This window comes from Electrophorus electricus, chromosome 2, assembly GCF_041902795.1.
Source record: "Electrophorus electricus isolate QZ-2024a chromosome 2, ASM4190279v1, whole genome shotgun sequence".
In the NCBI taxonomy this organism is placed as follows: domain Eukaryota; kingdom Metazoa; phylum Chordata; class Actinopteri; order Gymnotiformes; family Gymnotidae; genus Electrophorus; species Electrophorus electricus.
This window is the reverse complement of record NC_137498.1, coordinates 36,017,408-36,037,246: the sequence shown is the minus strand read 5'-3', so window position 1 is coordinate 36,037,246 and position 19,839 is coordinate 36,017,408. Positions and strand designations below refer to the sequence as shown.

The following is a 19,839-nucleotide window of genomic DNA, read 5'->3' as shown; positions in this document are numbered from 1 at the left end:
TAACTAAATAATAAAAAACGATTTCTCACTATTTGAGCTGAACTGTTGTTTAAAAAATTTAATTATTATTTATTTTCCTTTCTGTTTCCAAAGCAGCTTGTTGTTGGACACTTAGTAACTGTTGTTAGATGCTGGTAATTCTTTATTTAGAAATTTTCTACCAAAGAAAGTCTCCTACACTGGAAATTTTATTCTCATATAGACATTTGGAATTATAAACAGAAACAAAGAGACTATAGACTGCCGAGGTAACTTTTCAGTGGATGTGTAACGCATTCATAAACTGCTACTTAAGTGGCTCTTTGTCGCAGAAGAACAGGCTGCGGATTTCAGAGATCACAGCTGCGAACTGGTGCGTTTGAGGCGGTCTAAAGCACAGGATGACTTCAGATCCCAGACTGCACCGGTGACTCGGACCTGTCACGTGAGCAAGACGAGACATGGCAGCTGTCTCGAGCAGCTTTAATTGACACGCCGCTTAAAATAGAGAAATATTCTAACATCGGTTGTGTTCAGGATTTATACTGTTATTTGTACTAAGATGCAGAAAATCAAGTCTTTGATGTCCCGACAGGTGAGTGAGAGTGGTCTGTCCACCTGCCTGTTGGTCATTAGATGTTAAATGAGAATTCCGGAAGTACAGTTAGCTTTGCTAGCTAGCTAGCCTGGCGAACAAATGAACGCTAGCTAGCGGAATGAGCCTAAATAAAGGTGTTATAAGATGAATTCACGCTTATAATCATGGGCAGTATTCGAACTTGTTTGGTTACAGGTGTATTTAATGCACGATTTGTTAACTAATTAGCTTGCCTGCTAACTACGTTAGGTTAGTTGTAAATGAACAAGACGAGAATCTGACGCTAACTGACATAAGTCTAGAAATGTCTCTTGACCACCGGTGGTTTAATGACCATGTGTGTGCACTGCAGATCTCCTGAAGAATATAAAAACGAGTCAGTCATTGCATAGAATCACGTATTGCACTGGTCTGGCATTTGATCTTCGATCTACTTATAAGAGGCTCACTTAGCATCTTAGTTATCAACTAGCTATCTTAGCCATGCAAGGCTCACCTTTTTATAGATTCAAGTTCTCTCTTAATTTTATTATTGTTACTACTACTGTGCGTACTGACGTTGCCATTGTTGTGATCGTAATCTTTATGATTGCACTTCGCTCGTCAGGATACCACATTAAATACAACTTTGTCATGTTTTATTTCTGATAGGGATTAAAAAGTCCTCAAGAGAGTATGGCAGATATGAGCCCGGTGGAAAACTTCCGAACCCCAAGCAAGGTGAGCTGTCCTATTTTGTGCATGCAACTTTAATGTTGCCACTTGAAATTTTTCGAATTAAAGGTCTGTGGAGATGTGAAAGGAAGGAAATTGTATCCACATTTCTATTGTATTCACAATTAATCAAATTATGATTGCAGTACATAACTGAAAGTATTAAATGTATATAGGAATGTTTAATTATCCCCTTCCCATTGTTTTTTTAAATTCAATAAGCAATCATATTATTTGTAAAAGCATTCCTTTTTGCCCCATCTTAGCCTTCTGATGTAATCCTTATATATGATATGGATGGAATTTTCTAGATTGGTTAGATTGCTTATATTAAATTTGGAATCCTAACTAAGGGCATCCGTGTCTTGTTTTTTCTGGCTGTGGTTTATAATTTGTGCACTACTTGGATGTGATGTATGATTTTTACACTTTAAAGCTGCACTATAAGTACAAAATACTGCAATATATATATATATATATATATATATATATATATATATATATATATATATATAATATATTGCTACATATATACAATACACATATGCAAATACTTATTGCTTCATATTGTGTTTGTAATTTTTCTTGCAGTATAATATAAACGTGTTTAACTCTTGTTGCTGCCTTTTATATTATCAGTAATGTAGAGGGTGTTATTGTAATAAGTTAAAGATATTGTACACTGGTCTGAAGACCTTTATCTATTTTAATGGTTGGTTGCCCTGTTTTCAGTCATTTTATTTTTGTGGCTGGTGCTTGAGATTAATTGTTTGGTAAACAATAGCCCAATATATACCATGTTGTCAGTTTTTTCATACTGGCTGTCTGAGATGCATTATGCAGTGTTTTATTATTTTGCACTATTTTGTATTATTTGTAATGACATGTCTGATTTTAGTAAATATGGAATTTGGGTTTAACATTTGTAGATGTGACATCCAGATTGTCCCTTGGAGATGAATAAAGTCTACCTTTCCGTCTATTAGTTGTATCGGGAGCAAGAAAAACTCAAGATGTTCAGATCTCATTAACCATTGTGGCAATGAAAACATTGTAATTCTTCAGAGTTCATATATTCACCCAGGTTTTGGAGTACTGCTTGCTAATCAGTTTCTTTTAAGTTTGTTGGTTTGCTTACTGAAGGTGGGTTTTGATGTTAAGATGTAAATAGCTCTGTACATTTGGCCAGCATGGGTAATGGCAGTGCTGCCCATCAGGAATGGTTTCTCTGAACATCAATGTTAAAATCTTAGTCTTATAGTTCAACTAAAGTTTTCAACATGGCAGGTAATTTGTCTGAAAACAGGCGCTTAGAATGGCTCAGACAAAAGAAGCAGCTTGTTCTATCTGATGGCAGGCCTACTCTGTATTGGACTGTACGTGCCAGGTGTTATTTGAGTTCATATTGCCTCATGTGGGGCAACATGCCAAGACGGCATGGCTGTGCTGGTCACAGGGCCAATGATCACTTTATCACCTTAATGCAACATTAACTATTGAAAAGAGGAACCTTGTGCTAATGTAATGACCTCAGCAGCTGCTGGCTACCATGATACTGTGTTCCTGCAGCAGTGAGGAACAACAGCTTGAACAGTGCCGTTCATTTAGGGTGGACTCATGAACTTGTGTTGCCTCAGGACCTTTGTGTTTCTGTAAGACCTTGCACATGGAAGTGCAGTAATTCCATTTATCAGAAGCATTAGCGATAACTCTGTTGTTCAAAGCATTACTTCAACTGCACACACATTTCTGCTCTTCTCCTGTTTTGCTTCATATACAAAGGCTGAGCTGCATTTTCATTCTTGACTATAGGTTTCAGGGGTCTAATGGTTTTTCAAGTTGCCACAGTCATTGAAATTGAAAAGTGGCTGTAGGTAGTAGGCTTAATGCTTGCAGTTTTTGTTCAGACGTGAAATCCCTGATTGAGCAGGCAGGGTATATGACTAGTCATTTTTGCTTGGTGGGAAATGCTTCTCCCATTATGCTGTCCTTGAGGCAGGCAGGACAGATATACTTTGAGTGTTTTCCAGGACCATCTGGCTTGAATTCCAAGCTTTTTTTGAGCACTTTCAAAACTGTTGAAGTCACTGGGAGGGCAGGGAATTTTAATCACTCACATTCTTGGTTATTTGCTTGTAGTTAGCCTATTACAGTAAAACGATGCAGGCAGACAAGTTTGTGCGGCTAAATCATAGTTACATGTCTGAGGAGATGAAGTGTGACTGAGCTCACAACAGGTATGAATTGTCATGAATAATGCAGTTCAGACATGCACATGGTAGAGATGTCCTTGAACTGCAATAGTTTGCTTCAGCTTGAAGGACACTAGTCCACTCACTTGTGAAGCCAGGGGTCTGATGAAAAAGCATGGATGCAGTGTGGTTGATGGACACGAACCTTCCTCGCTTTTATAATGGAGTACAGTTAGGATCCAGGCTGGAACCTGAACTGAACCTGAGCTGCCCTGCCATACTGAGCATCTGCAGGCCAGGACTGGCCAAGTTCAGACACTCCCTGGGGGGGAGGTCCTATTCAGTCTCAATTAGATGTAGATAATTGTGCAGGTTTGTTTGTGTGCATGCGTCATGCACACCTGAGATTTCTATATGACGTCTGTCAGGAAACCTTGAAGCAGCCAAGCTTTGCTGGGCTGACGTGAATGTGCTAATGAGGCACTGTGGGTGGACACACTTCAGGAGCCAGTGTTGGTATCACTGGATCCCAATGTCAGATCAGGAGTTTTTCCACAATGCTTATAACATATTTGCATCCATGTTATTGTTTTCAAGACCTTTCTTTGAAGCTGAATATATTTTCATTTTTAAAACATTTTAGCCTGCATAAAACGAACAGCCCTGTGAGTCACTGGGGTGCATGTACATTTTGGTAACAGTTCTCGGTCAAGTAGAGAAATTTGGCTGAGCTTTTGTTAGACTTTTTTCGAATTGTTCAAAAGAATTTTGTGATGCATCCAAGAAGTAATATGTTCCCTGGCCCTGAAGCCCACAGTCAGCAATATGAACTGTTCTGGGACGTTCGCCATCCCTTTCAGGTCAAAGATCGACCAGAGAAGTCAGTGTGGGAGGGCCATGTGCTTCTGTGCCAGTGAAGAGTCATTGGGCGGCAGCAATCAGCGCCAGCACGCCCGGCCTTGAGCAATATGCCTTTCAGTCCCACAGCATGTTAATTGGTGCTGCCCCTGCTCAGCCTAGTGTACTTTGGGGCAGCACACTCAGAGCTGCATTTGGGCTTTGGGAACGTGCACATTTTCCCTTTCTCCTCTTTTGCCACAGTGATGGGTATTGGTAAAGGCTGTTGGATTACACTTTACGGTTTAGAAATTTCAACCACTGGAACTGTAAGATTCATGAATTGTAATTTAGGCAGTCATTAACAAGAAAATCTAGAAAGGGTGTGTTGACATTTTTGATTTATCAGTGAGTAAACAGGGGTGGGCAGTGTCCTTATATACGGGCCACATCACTGAAAAGCTTTTCTCACATTCTTCACCTCCTCAGGTTATCATTCAGCCTTTGATGAAGTGAATCAAATGTGTCAGAGTAGGGAAAAAAACTGTTCATTTTTGTGCTCATATCAGCCATCACTTGACTATTCCTGTGCTCATTCACATTCACTTATACTTTGGCCAGTAGATGGCAGTGTAATCACATGGTTTAAGAACTTCATTTTCTGAACAGAACTGGGCGAGGAGAAGGAATTACTTTCTTGATTCATATCTAATACTCAGTATTGAAATAGTCATTGTATGGTTCTGCCCAGCTCAAATACACAGTAAAAATTCATAAACAAACAAATGAATGAAAACCCAAACCAGAACGGTGTGAAGGTCACTTACCCATGCAGCTGACTCTGGGATGTGAGGGTGCATAATGGGAGAATTCTGACTGCATAAGCACAGCAGTGGTAATATGGCTGGGAGGGATCTGGTTGTTTTCTTCTTGCCTCTCATCTCCACATGCATGCTTATTATTCTTTCAAATTAAACAGAGTTTTTGATTGCCTTTTAATAACATTAACAGTGTAAGCTGTGATTGATTCACAGAACTGACATTGTGCTTTTTTGTGCAATTGGGGGATTTTCTCCCCCACCCACCCCCTCACTCAGTGGGGAAGGGAGATGAGAGGTGTTAATTTGAAAGACAATGTTATTACATGACATGGGAATTAAACAAAATTGAAGAAAAGGACTGAAATGGTTTTATTAGCTTTCCTGCCCCTTCGACTTCATTTACATGACTCTGTCTTCGATGAAAATTGAGGGAAGCACCTCGACCCTATTTTCAAACAATAAAAATGCACAACACTCTAAAAGTTGTTTTACTCTAGGAAATAACATGTTGTCTTCTCCATTTGACTGACTACAATTACTGAAATGAACCAGAAAGGGTGGTGTTAGCACAGCCTGGTGACTCATTCCTCTACATATCCCCTCCTGCTCACGCCCCACATCCCCAGCCTCCTCTGCTCCTCACCCACATGCTCCCAAGAAGTCTGCCCGCTGCCTAAAAAAGCAGGAACATATGCACGTTTGGCAAAGGATCTCGCATCAGGGTGGTGATGTGACATTAGGACTGGACTTACTGGCTGGGTCCATATACAGCCCAGTAAGATAAACTGTTGCTTCGCCTTTGCCAGAGTCTAACTGATTGTCCCTGTGGAGCAGTCCAATCTTGGGACCCATCCAGGCTTTCATGTTCATGCTCTCACTGGGTGCCAGAGATGGAGCATTGTCTTGAGCAAGCACACTGTGCATAGCTGCTGGTGGTCTCTAAGTTGTATAGCGTGGTAGGGTGGAGATTGTTCCTAATGAGACTTTATCTCAGGCGTGTGGAGCTGTTGTTTCTGCATTAAGTTTCATTAATAAATTTAGAACATTACTTGTCAGATTCAAGGTTTATTCATTTAATGAGTTGATGTAGATGATTTGATGTTCAGAGGTATGTATTAAAATGCATAGCCTAATTCATATAATAATTTGTAAATGAATATTCAAGTAATTTTTAAAAATAAAATGGTTAAAAGATATTTAAAGAGAATCTTTAATCTTCTTAATCTGCTTTCATCATCATTACCCTGTATTTGCCTTGCTAATGACACATTCTGGCAACACCAAAAAAGCTATAGATAGAATAAAACAGTATTACTATTAATCTGTGAAACAATAATTGGTGTAACAATACCATTCTGACCTCAATAGACACTTGCCTTCGCTGTGTAATCTAGTGTCTTTCAGCATGACTTGGCCTCTTCCTCTTTTGTCTGGCTTCCTCTCTTTCCCTGTTGAGTGAAGGTTTCTCTCCATCCAGCATCTCATGCTTCTCCCCATCTTCCTGATGCACTTCCTGTCTCACATTGTTCTAATATCAGATCCATCAACAGGCGTATCCTCTGCTGGGGAACCTACAAATGGTCAGGGACAGTTTGAAAACATCAGTCAAAACCTCTAAACAAGCATATCACTCAAATCCCATTCATGGACTGGGAACACTGCAAAACAATAGTTAGTAAAGTAACTTTGGCCTTCGGGGACTTATCCATATGACTACAAGGTAGGCCATGGGTTACAGAAAGAATGAGGCACTTCAGCATGGATTTGCTAAAAATATCACAGAGGTAGAAAGTGGAAAAGGAGAAAGTGTTTACTCTACTTGCATCTCCTTCATGTGGATCTGGATATAAAAGTCCACACACCATATTGAAATTGCATGGTTTTTTTTAGTTTTAGAAGGATGTGATGAAATGGAAAAATTCATCTTCAAGAAAAAAAAAAAAATTCCATTTAAAATGGCCATCACTGTCATCCATTCTAAAATGTGTGTTTTATGTTTCCTGGATTCTATCCTGCTAATTCCAATGATCTGCATACATATCATAAGGGGACTGGAGAGTGTAGGAAACAGAATAGGGAGAGCTTAGTGGGGAGCCATCTCTCTGCAGACCTGGAGTCATGGCTGCATGCTGGAGACCACATCTCAGCTGTCTCCTCTTGCTCTGTGCACCTTCTGGCACTGCGTTCCTAACACGGTTGCGTCACGTCACATGGAATTGTGTGCGTGGACTGATTCTCAGTATTGCTTTTCAAAGGCTGCAGGAAAGCCCTGGGGCTGCTCACTGTGCTTTGCACTGATATTGATGTTCCTGTGTTAATCATCATTTAGGACCATAAGAAGATTCATTTCAGGGCAAATGGCTTAAATGCTTAAGTGATGGTCTTACTTTTGGCTCGTTCTGAATTTATTTGAAAGGAAACGACAGGTAAAACCGTGGGCATCTGGTGGAATAAAAATATTCACTCCCATGGTAGTGCCTCAGAACCCAGAATTGACATTGAGCTGGTCTGTCTCTCCATCTGTATCTCTCAGGAGGAACTGCGAGAGCTGCGAGATCAGGCCATTGATCCCCAGGCAGAGCAGGAGCTCATTGACAGCATAGAGGAGGTGTACTTCTCCAGTGACTCCTTCGACATGGTGCAGTTTGAGCTGGGGGTAAGTTTGCGCTGGGGGGGGGTAAATTTGAGCCAGGCACTTGTTTGACCAATTCCCTGCTCACTCGCTGATCCCCGCCCAGGCCTCACCCAACCTCCTTCATCCTCTGAGCGGCAGCCGGGGCTAGAAGAAACAGCCGATCTCCTGAACTTTTCCCTTTGCTGACAGAGCATTTGTGTGGCACACCTCTTCATGTGGCTTAGTGCAGGCAGCCTGCATAGTCAAGCAGCTGGCCACATGCGTCTTTGTGCACCCAGATTACAGCCCACCCCAGATTGATGGATTATCCATGTATAGTTTGTTTGAAAGCTCATTATATTTGCTGGTGCATCACAAAAACCACAAATGGTGAAGAGGAGGTAATTACTCTTAGGAATGACCCAGTTTCCTGCTGTTTCTTATGGTTTATGTCCTGAGAGGGAATGGTGTTATTGGTTATGAATTTCTTCAGAATTGTTATGAAAGCACCAGAGGCTGCATCAAACAACTCTGTTTTAAAATGAGATATAGAGAGCACATTGAAAAGGAAAGGAAAATATGGGATTAGTACTCTAACTATTTTACTGTATTTTATAGACTCCCTAAGAAAAAATAAATTCTCTCTCTTTAGATTTGCCTTTTCATTCTAAATGTAGTATAACACAGGTGGCATGCTTTCTGTTTGCACACTTGCAGAAACTTCCTCCGGATCTCAACCTTCAGGACCTGGAAGAGTACAGAGATAAGCTGAAGAGACAGCAAGCTGCAGTAAGTATGAATTTAGGGATATCTTCAGTTTGGGAGAGTTGCACATCATAGAACAAGTCCTAAAACCAGTAGTTTAGGCAGATAGATGATTACTTAAACGAAAGTAATAACTTCAAGCATATGTGCTATGGTAACCACATTCTAAATGCACTCAGATATCACAAGTGAAAGTAAAAATGTTTATAAAAAATTCAGTGCAACACACATTTTATTTTTAATTTTTTTACATTTAGCTTCAAACATTTATACTGATATCCTGAGCTGCACACTCAAGGGACCTTGTTATGACTTCAGGAGAGCCTAAGTTGTATTTATAACATTTTATGATGCAACAGAGGTATTACATACTAGTGACTCATTCCTTATCGTGTGGATCTCCTAGTTCTCCCTGAAGTGCGTACAGATCCCCTTGTTATTTTACTTCAGAGTTGCGAGCTAGTAATAAGGCCTCTGTCACTTCAGAGGAATCACTCAATCTAATGTGCAATTGACTTTGGAGGGGCCTTTAAAAACTTTTGTCATTTAATCGCATTTAAAATGTTTGTATATTTATGTCTATATGTGTGTGTGTATTGAATTGTCCTTCAAATGCAGCAGTGTTGGGGTTCTTTTAGATAGGAACACACAGGAACACGACCAGTAATTGTTTGACACTATTTTTTTCACCTCCTGTAATGAACTCTGAAGTGCTGAGCTAGGTCGTGCGGATTGAATTCTTTTGGAATGCATGTGAGAGGATTTGGGGAACCAAGCGCAGTGTATGGAACAGCTGAGCTCAAACCTCAAACTCTCAGCAGCAGAGTTCGCCACAACACTTGTGAACACTGCAGTTACTGGTTGGGCCACTTGGGGGAAGTGTGGACATGAGGCTTCACTTTGCACTTTTACGCAGGCCCTTGTCCGAGGGTCATGCTCAGCATTCTAGCATCAGTCTCTGCCTGGTAGCTGGTGTCATCTGCATGAGAAAAGTGGCCCTTTCCTCATAGAACACACTTCATCTCTGGCCAAGCTTTATGTGTAATACCTTGTGTTTACCACATCACAATCTGTCACTGTGTGTGTCTGTGTGTGCGTGCGTGCGTGCATGTCTGCCTGCCTAATGTCTGTGGAACGAACACAGCTTTTTCCTTGATCTAGGGTGATCCTGAACTCATCGACTGGTGACAGTTTGATCAGTGCAAATCACAACTTTGGAGTAATTTAGCTGTTTTTACAGTGTCAGTCTTCCATCTCACCTTGTTTGAGGTATTTGTTTCCCACGCTGCCTTCAGTACAGGTTCCAGCAAGCTCTTGGTGATGAACAGGCCCTGGGGTGGAAGGGGATGGCACTGATGGCGGAGCAGGGTGTGTGTGCACACAGCCTGCTGTGCCCAGTTTTGAGTGGGTGGCCCTGGTTCTCAGCCCCAGTTGTGCAGCTGCTTTGGCTCAGCTGGACTTCACTTCAAGTATACCTGCTCAAAATTTCGTTAGATATGCTCTAATATATACATCAAGGCTTTTCTGCAACATTTGAGAGCAGAGAAGCTTCTGTGCGACCAGGCTGTCAGCATGTGCGTACCTCAGTAAATACAGAGGTGCATTCTTCTTTCACCTCTTCTTCTAAATTGACTTAGGCATTGTATATATTTCATGCCATACTTATGAATTGCTATTGGACTGATGTATTTACGTTTTATTCCCAGCCTGTGTGTCAGCAGGGAGAGTGACACGTGTCATGTCAGAGCCGGAAGCTTTTCCTCCAGCAATCAAACAGACTTTTCTTACACTTCCCTTGGCAGCAGCTCATCTTGGAGCTAATTGCTCGTTTGTGCCATGGCTGTCTCTCAGATTAGCCTCGTCAGAAGTGCGTTCATAGGCAGGAGAGGAGTGCTCACCCCCGCGAGGTTCCGCCGCGATGGCTCTCTCTGTGGCTGTTGCTGTAACTGCCTGGGAAGTCTCGCTTGACCCAGAGGCCCAGAGACTGAGCTGCAGCGCTTCCTTTAGTCTGACATGCTGGAGCTGAGGGCAGACTCTGCAGGTGTTTAGCATGCAGTGCGGAACCTTGTCACAGGATTCTGTTTCCTTGTGTGTGGGACACCGTCCATCAAAGACATTAGCACTGGCACAGCACACAGATTAAAGCTGTTGTTCTGGTAGCTGCTCTTGTGTGAGTATGATAAATAAGAATAGATGTATGTTTGTGATTGTGTTTGGTCATGCTGCTCTGAGTAGCTCTGCTCTTAGCCTCTGCCAGTGCAGGTTGATGGCCTCTCTAGGGCATGCATGACTGCAAACACTGAAGCTAAAATTCAGCTTTGCAATAAGCGGCAATTGATCCATGCTTATCAGTCAGTGAAGAAATACTCAGAGAGCATCATGGGCCGTCACCCCTATTGAGCCGATACTTATGGATGTCTTTTTTAATGTTCTTTTGGGGTACAATTAGGGGTTTGTTGGGTGGGTGGTTGTTGGTATGCATGGGTGTGTATTTTAGTGTGTTAGTCAATGATAAATTAAGTCTTATTTATAATGAAATAGTTTGTCTGAAATTAGTTGTGTTCACTTGTTTGGAAGAACCCAGGGCTCCATAGTTATCAGGGCAGTCTGGATGAAATGGCATTGCGTGCCATGCTTTGTTGGTTTCTAATTAATCATCCTGTATGATTAGTAATCTCATTGTCAAATGCAGGGAACCATAGGGATTGGGGCTTAACCTCGTTTGCTTGTTATTATTTCTTTGCAAATGTTGTGATGCACATAATGTTAATCTGGTCTCCTTCGCTGTTTGTGTTTTTGAGGTCGGCGGAAGGTTGGATACCTACCAACTTAGTCTCATCACAGCTTTTTATGGGTTTGTTTACATCTTTGTGTGATCACTTTTCATTCAAATATGAACCACTAATAGGTGGTGCAAGGATGCTTATTAAAGTTAAGGGCCTCCCTTCTGGTTTGATGTGAGGTTTTTCTTTTGGTTATCTTTAATTTGTTGACTGAATAGCTGGTTCCAGAGAGCCAGTTCTTAATGTTTGCCATTTTGACCCTTTATTTGTCTTGGTTTGGAGACCAGCTGATCTTTTGTGGGAGACTCAGTAGTATGCCTCATGTATGGGGGAGTTTCCAGAGGAGATCTTTGAAAGGTCAATTACTGTTCTTTTTCTCTGTTAGCTGTTTTCTCTTTTTATTCATATCGGATATATTCCACCCTCTTGCACACAGAACCCCCCCCCCCCCCAAACTTTAACCGTTTCCTGTCACTCAGTCTGAGCTATGTCACGGTGGTTTCTGTTTTGACATGCTACAACTAAAGTGAGTCTGCTATCTGTAGAGCTACAAGGCTCCTACACAGATTGTAGCCAGGCTGGCCTGTCACTCACTTAGACACTCTTTACGGGAGACTGGTTTTGATCTGTGCTCCCACAGAAAACCCTGTCCTATGTGTTCGGGGCTTCCATCAAGCCGTAATCCCTACCACAGATTTCTGATGTTGCATCATCGCATGGGCTTGGAAAGGCAAGACTTGACTCATGTCATAATCGTGTCACTTCTGCTGGAAGTGTGCTGTCCTTATGACTTTCTTGATTCCTTTTGAAATCATTACCTGTTAGTAAATTAGTTATAGTGAAATTAGTAATGAGATTAATAACTGGTAATGGGATTTTTCTCCTCTTTTTTTACATCATGTCCAATAAAACCTAAATGTTACTGTGCTGTTGGTACTTTTTTTTTTTTTTTTTTTTTTTTTTTTTTTTTTTTTGGTCAATATTACATGGATTGTTCATAGCATGCACCCTCCTGCTCAACACCTGTTCATAGCATGCTCCCTCTTGCTCAACACCTGTCCCTCTCTGGGTTGACACTAAAAAGGGAAGAATGATGTGTAATGGGCTTGATAGATCTGCAGTGATTTCACTCACTGGCTAGTATAAATTGAGTGTTCATGCATTGTAAAAAAAAAACAAAAAAAAAAGTTTAAGGTGTTTAGGACACATTTTATTTCATGTTACATTGAGATATTGATCTTGGCTTATATTTTGCTTATGTAGGTATCGAAAAAAGTTGCTGACCTCATTCTGGAAAAGCAGCCCTCCTATGTTAAGGTAAGACTTCTATATCCAACTTAATAATAATTCATAAAAATAACACATGGAAAAAAACACCAGTTTATAAGTGGTATTCTAATGTTTTTCTGGTATTTATTTTATCCTTCATAACCTATGGTTACATAACTTCTCTAGTTTTCACTTTCGCTGCCATTAGCTTTATAGTCTGAAGTTTGACTCTTGTGCCGATTCCATGTTTTCTGCTGATTTAGCCCTGCCAGTCATGCCAACAATAACTAAATTGCTTTCTTCCCCACCTGTTTCATAGTTACGAAGGTAATAAGAGGTCTAGGCTCATATTTGGATTGAGAATACAGCTGTGAGTAAAATGTTTGTGAAGGCCTCTTAAAAATATCTGAATTTCTGTATGGATGTGATATGATCTTCACCCAAGGGATAATTATAGTCTTATAAAAACAAACACCCTCCACCCCCCCAGTAATCGAAAAAAACCACAGCGCTTATGTTGTTATATCTTCATGACTTCCAGAAAGTTTTGGTTTGACCTTCCCTCTACTCCTACTACTGAATAAAGGATAATCTTTGCAATACAGTTGTTACTGTTTGTGTTCAGTATGGCCTGATCAAAAGAGAGGACCTCATAAGAAAAGTTATACCACTAAATTGGAGAGACTGGAAAGACTTACAAAAGAATTTCTAAAGACTTTCTAAAAACTCCATCAGTAATCAGAAATTCAGTGCTATTGTGCCTCTTAAAAGTGGGCAGCCAGTAAATCTCAGTTCATATGGAAGAATGCTTAAACACTCATAGGGTAACAGCTAAAGTTGTGCAGTGATCTCTTGTACAGGACTACAGCTGCATCAGGTGTACCATCAGAAAACCACTCGTGGAACTCTAAATGAAATGATTACCACATGTTTCTCTGTTACAGTGATGATGCTCTTAAGTGTTTATTACTTCCTGTCTAAGCTCAGTGTGATTTTTGCAGATTGTGGTGAATGCAGAGGGCAGCAAGTCTGAGGCTAAAGGCATCAACCACAGAGATATTGAAGCTGTGTGACCTAATACTGAGATACAGTGCGTTGTTAGTTTATTTATTTATATTTTATCTCCAGCTATCATTTCCATGTGTTTTGGGATCAAAGTGAAGTGTGAAATAAGAGTTGGACTGATCCTGCTTGCCACAGGCTGTTTCCTCTCCTTCACATCACTAGCAGGATCACTTTCTCTGAGGAGTTATTTATGGCAATGCTAGCAAGGCTTTGATCAGGGGATTGTAGGGTTTTCACTTTGCTGCATAGACTACTTGACTATTGAAGGAGGGAAAGAATGAATCTTCGTATTTATGCCTATAAATTAGTTGCTTACTGATGTCTGGACATCAGAGTTGGTGCTTTAATTGCTGGTTGCTTGTTAATGCTATAATGGGAATATAACAATAAAAGCTTTACTTGATCTCAGTTTCTATACACAACCCAATAGTGTGTTAGATCTTGTTTTCGGCTCTTCAGTGGTAGTGTGTTCATTAGATTAAATGACTGAGGTAAGATCAAATTGGAAATGGCATTAAAAACCTTTTTTAATGCATGAGTATATGTTTCACCAAAATAACTTTCAAAGTGAATAAAATGGCCAAGTGAGCTGCATTTCCTCTATTGCTGCAGGGTCGACACTGAGGCACGGTGTTCTTTGCTAAGTTGGCAAGTGAACTAGATATCTACTGAGTAGCAAGTGTTTGTAGCCTGAGGTCTGCAGAAATGACTCAACTGGCAGGGACAGGTTTCTTTTCTACTAAGTAAAAAAAATCTGGTGAATACAGAAACCAAAAAGACAACTTGTGCTATTTTGTTTAACAGCATGTCTCTTTTTTTTCTCTCTCTCCAGTGTTGGCTGGGAGTGAAATCCAGCCTGTGTGTTTGGTTGCCCAAGTGTGCAGTAGTGCAGTGTTCCTCCTGAGGCTTGAGTGAAGGCAGCATCCAGCGGGCTGTGGTGAAGGGAAAGGGATCGTTTTGCTCTGGTTCTGGAACACTGAATTACAGATCTAGAAAGCTGTTTCACTGAATGAAAATCAGTAAACCTGGACTCAGCTTGCCATGCTCAGTGACAAAGCTGGTGATGTTTGCTTTAGAAACGGATGAACAGCTTGAGCTATATTATTTCTTTTGTTTTTCCTTATTTAAATTTTTTGAAGTAAAAAAATTAAGTAAATATTTTTTATTGATTTTAAAAATAATTTCTTCTAAATCATCAAATAGTTTGCAAAGTGAATAAAATGCTCTTCAGGTTATGAATCTTCAGTAATGCTGCACAATGGTGACATTGCTGCTGCCACACCAACCAACAAAGCCTTAGTCTGGGCACAGTCCCCATATTGCGTGCTGTGGGCTTGCTCACAGTGCCTGCGTGTACAACTCGCGTTATAACCACAACCTCATCTTGAAACACATGATGAGAACCCATTGAATACAAGGCTTTAAGTACCACATAGGCTAGTGCTAGTGCAGACCTGTTGTTTTTCTTGTTTTTTGAGCACTTCAGTTAATTTTCTGGATTTCATAGAATGCCTCTTTATATTTTCATTCATTTTCCGATATGGGATGGTAATACATGTCCAATTTGGACATTCGGTTAGCTGCCTTAGGGGAAGTGTATCATTATACAGACATTTCTGCTCATGCATTGGTTATGCCCAGGAGTCAAAAGAAATGGAAAAGAACCATTAATACTTTCTATAGGCACTATTGCCCAAACTGTTAACTAATTGAGAAAATTGACTGAGGCTTATTAATCTCTTCATAACTTAACTTCTGTCAATTCTTTCTTCCCTTTTTTTTTTTTTTTGCCTGCACTCCAAGTGCTCTTAGAAATCTTTAGGCCTATGTGTAAGGGATGTATACGGTTCTCCAACTCTCGCATCTGCAGTCACCCGACAAATGGCTCTGCCGCTGCACTGAGGCATCGTTCACTGCCACAAGGCATCTAGCTGTAAGAGAGAGTCACCTCCTCTCAACGTGCTGCCTCGCTTCAGTCCACATATGATCTCAGGAGTCCATGTCATCACCGCCTGTCTGCATACCAGCTGACAGAGCAGCCAGGTTACTCAGACCGGGCTCTTTCTGCTCAAAGGTCAGCATGAAAGCCAAGGTTCTGCTGTTGGCTAGTCCCCAAAGAGTAATCCTGGCTTTGAGCTAACAAACCCAAGGCACCTGGTTGGAATATGGGTACCTGTGGCTGCAGGCCATGGCTTGATCTGCCCAGCCTGTTTGCTGGTGCACTGGAGCAGAGTTTAAGCACTGCATGGACAGCTTGGCGCTGATCTGGGGCATTCATGGGCTCGTGGATCACTCGTTTTGGCAGGCTTTGAGTTGGAAAAACCCACCATCTTGCAGAAGGGCCCAGTGAGATGCAAGTGGCAAGGGTACTGCTAATCAAATTATATATGTGAAAGAAAAATTACAGCCTGAATCAGTAGGTGGTTTTGATGGTTTAGATGGATCCAAACCTTTTTTTTGTATACATGGAGATGAGATTAAAATGATTTGAAATTTGTATTATTCTTGTATTAAAGTATATTATTTTACATAATGCGAGACCTGCTCTGGCGCTTAGAATACCCTATATGGACAAAAGTATTGAGATATCTTAATCATTGAATTTGGGTGTCTTATTCAGTTTCAATTCCACAGGTGTATAAAATCAAGCACCTAGCCATGCAGTCTGCCTTTACAAACATTTGTGAAAGATTGGGTGAACTCGCGCTTGGTACTGTAATGGGATGCCATCATTGTACACTTATGACATTTAGCTGACACTTTTATCAAACGCGACTTACAATTACAACTGAGTACAACTTGAGCAATTGAGGGTTAAGGGTCTTGCTCAGGCGCCCAACAGTGGCAACTTGGCAGTGGTGGGGGTTGAACCTGCAATGTTGAATGTTACCTGCTTGATTGCATTGTGGCAACTGTAAAGTTTGGTGGAGTAAGGATAATATTGGGTTGTTTTTCAGGGTTGGGCCTAGGCCCCTTATTATGCTGAAGCATTAAGATTTCCCTTTATTTAAACTAAGATATATATTGGACAGTTGTATGAGTCCAAATTTGGGGTAGGCAGTTTTCTGTTCTAGTATGACTGTGCCCCAGTACAAAAAGCAAAATTTATAAAGGCATGATTCGATGAGTTTGAAGTGGAAGAACTTGACTGGCCCGCACATAGCCCTGACCTCAACCCCATAGAACACCTTTGTAATTAGCTAGAATGGAGATGGTGAGCCCAGCCCTCTAGTCCAACATCAGTGTCTGCCCTCACAAATGCTCTTTTGGATGAATGGGCAAAATGTCCCTTAGACACGCTCCAAAATCTTGTAGAAAGTCTTCCCAGAAGAGTAGAAGCTGTTATACTTGGAATTGGGGGGAGCAACTCCATATTAATGCTGATTAATTTAGAAAGGTCTGTCATAAAAGCTCCTGCAGGTATAATCTGTAGGTCTTCCAATACCTTTGTCGGTATAGTGTATATAACCAAGTTTTGTCACAACTGTTATCATAAACCCAGCTGTTTGCCTCGTAAACTTTTTCCTCAACAGTCTTCACAGATACTGGTGTACATACCTTCTCTGAAATCACGTATTCACATATTCTCTGAAATGCTCATATTCTGTTGCTAGCTATTATCCTTATCGTGACGGTGGCAACACGGTCTCACACTAAACACTGGCTCTGCGCTGACAGCTGACTTTGAGGAACTTTGCATCAGAATGAAGGGGAAGGGGGCATTGGATCGAGAAAGCCTCAAATTTCACCAGGCAGATTAATCAGGAGATGTGGGATGGACATGGGGATGCTTATGTGCCACCTTATCTCTGCTCTGTCCTTCTGAGCCACAGACATCTTTGCCTTTTAACTGGTCTCTTTCTGCAATGTTTTAGTGGGTTTAATGTGGTCATAGTGGGGCAAGATACATCATTGTGCTACTCCTGGTAAACAGACAATGGCCAAAGCAGAGCAATGTCTATTTTTCCCCACTGGACTCATAGTAGAGCTATACAATGGAACAAAGTGTTCCTTTCATGTAGAAGGACATAGCCACCCATGAGGAAGACTTTTAAAACACTCAGACTGCTTTATTGGATTCAATGCTGAGGACACTGTCACTTTTTATATTAGGTGCTTTAGTACACACTAGAATTAATATGCTTGTGTTGTGTTGAATTAGTCCTGTTTTAAGTTGTTTGTGGTGTTTGTTGTTTCAGGAACTGGAGAGAGTAACATCCTTGCAGACTAACCTGCAGCTAGCCGCTGTCATCTGCACCAATGCCAGGAGGTCTGGGACCTTTTTCTTCCTCACCAGTTGATCTTAAAAGAACAAAGCATTTAGAATACGAGGCTGTTATCATTTCACAGTATCAGCACTTCACGAAAATGAATGTTCAATAAGTGCATTGACATTTAAAAATGCATCAGTGATTTGGTTATGCAAATACTCTTGATTTGGGGCTTATTCATAAACATGCAAAATATCCTATCAAATATGTGTATTGTTGCATCCCGTTTAGATATACTTTCTAAACTAACTTATTTCAATGTCTGTTTTTTTAATACTTGTGTTTATGCTGGCATGTCAATTACATGATTCAAAATCATTGTTGTTCTTGTTCAGGCAGCTAAGCTTTGCTAAAGAGGGCTTCACTGAAGCCAGCCTAGGGCTCCTTGCCAACCAGAGACGCAGGCACCTGTTAACGGGATTGCTGAAGTCTTTGCGGACCATAAAAACACTGGTAATTGCTGCATAAATGACGGATCATGGCCAGTTTCAGAGTCTATATGCCTCCGTTATCTAAGATCAACTCTCTTTCTTGCTCTCTTACACAGCAAAGGACAGATGTTAGACTGAGTGAGATGCTGGAGGTAATTTTGCTGCAAGCTTTTCTTACATGTTCATAAATGAAAGTGCCACCTATTCTCTCTCATATCAGATTTTCTTAGTGTTTAATAAACATAGTCAATAGACGAGTTTCTCAATTTTGAATGTCTTTTTTTTTTTTTTTTTTTTTTCCCCCCGCCTGAAACATGGATAAATAGGCAGAGGCCTAATACTGAAACATGTCCACTCCCTGCTGTTATTACAAATATTATTTGATATGTAAATAGATGGAATCACACACACATATATATAAACACACACACACCTGCATACCACCAATCAGCCATAACATTGAAGTGTTGTGTAGGTCCCCCTCATGCTGACCAAATAGCTCTGAATCTTTGTCATGATCCTCAGACCAGTTTTTGAAGTGTTGTAGGGCACATTATCCTGCTGAAAGAGGCCACTACCATTAGGGAACACTGTTGATGAAGATGTTTAGGTAGGTGGTACCGCCACGTAAATGAATTCCCCACATGCCTTAATAAGCCTAGGTTGCTGGGTGCTCATGACCCTGTCAGCAGTTCACCGGTTGTGCTTCCTTTGAGTGCTTTTGGTAGTTACTGACCACTGTGGACACGTTCCGTGACATTCTGGAAATGCTCTGACTCAGTCATCTGGCCATCACAATTTGGCCATTGTCCAAGTTGCTTCAATCTTTACACTGTAAGATTATCAGTTATTCACTTCAGCTGCCAGTGGTTTTAATGTCATGGCTGATTAGTTTATCACTGATTTATATGTAATATAAAAATACCTATCTATCTATATATATATATATATATATATAAATATATAAATAAAATCTTGAACATTTTTTTTCTGCTGCACATTACATTATATTAAACAAATACATGGTTTCATCAAACATCTGCATTTGAACTATACAAGAACTTTGTCTATAGCAATACCATGTATTACAAATGAAACCAAGCTGATATGCCAGTACTCTGTATTTGATTACTACATTGTCAGTGACTGCACTCTAGGCTCAGAGCTTTTGCTCATTGCTGACCGAGGTCTGTGTTGAACGTGGATGTTCAGTGCTCCTGTTGGCGTTTCATAGGAGGAGGACTACCCAGGTGCCATCCAGCTGTGTTTGGAGTGTCAGAAGGCTGCCAGCACATTCAAGCACTACAGCTGCATAAGGTATGTAGAGCTATTCTTAGTTGGAGGACTGCAGAAATGTGGCTCTAAATGCACTGAAACAGCAGCAAATGCTGGCCCTTGTACAGCTTTTCATAAAGAAGGAGTATTCATTAATTAATCAATTCATTCTCAGAAAAAAAAAAAACTAAAAACCTTAAAAATGTTTTCATCCCTTGCGGGTTT

The 19,839-nt window shown here is 40.7% G+C and overlaps 1 protein-coding gene across 7 annotated transcripts in view; it reads left to right on the top strand.

Annotated features, from left to right (window-relative positions):
- The first annotated feature begins 424 nt into the window (after nucleotides 1–424).
- vps50 (VPS50 EARP/GARPII complex subunit) overlaps nucleotides 425–19,839 on the top strand; it is an 84,953-nt gene continuing 65,538 nt past the window's right edge. For 6 of the 7 annotated variants that reach the window (XM_027012053.3, XM_027012052.3, XM_081701629.1 and 3 more), the window contains exons 1-9: nucleotides 425–574; nucleotides 1,229–1,297; nucleotides 7,675–7,797; nucleotides 8,473–8,544; nucleotides 12,567–12,620; nucleotides 17,837–17,907; nucleotides 18,244–18,361; nucleotides 18,456–18,491; nucleotides 19,574–19,656. In XM_027012053.3, the coding sequence (XP_026867854.1) occupies nucleotides 542–574; nucleotides 1,229–1,297; nucleotides 7,675–7,797; nucleotides 8,473–8,544; nucleotides 12,567–12,620; nucleotides 17,837–17,907; nucleotides 18,244–18,361; nucleotides 18,456–18,491; nucleotides 19,574–19,656 (659 nt within the window). In that variant the 5' untranslated portion in view covers nucleotides 425–541. Of the gene's footprint in view, nucleotides 575–1,228; nucleotides 1,298–7,674; nucleotides 7,798–8,472; nucleotides 8,545–12,566; nucleotides 12,621–14,747; nucleotides 15,712–17,836; nucleotides 17,908–18,243; nucleotides 18,362–18,455; nucleotides 18,492–19,573; nucleotides 19,657–19,839 lie in introns of those variants that run through there. The other variant, XM_081701644.1, reaches the window with a different exon arrangement.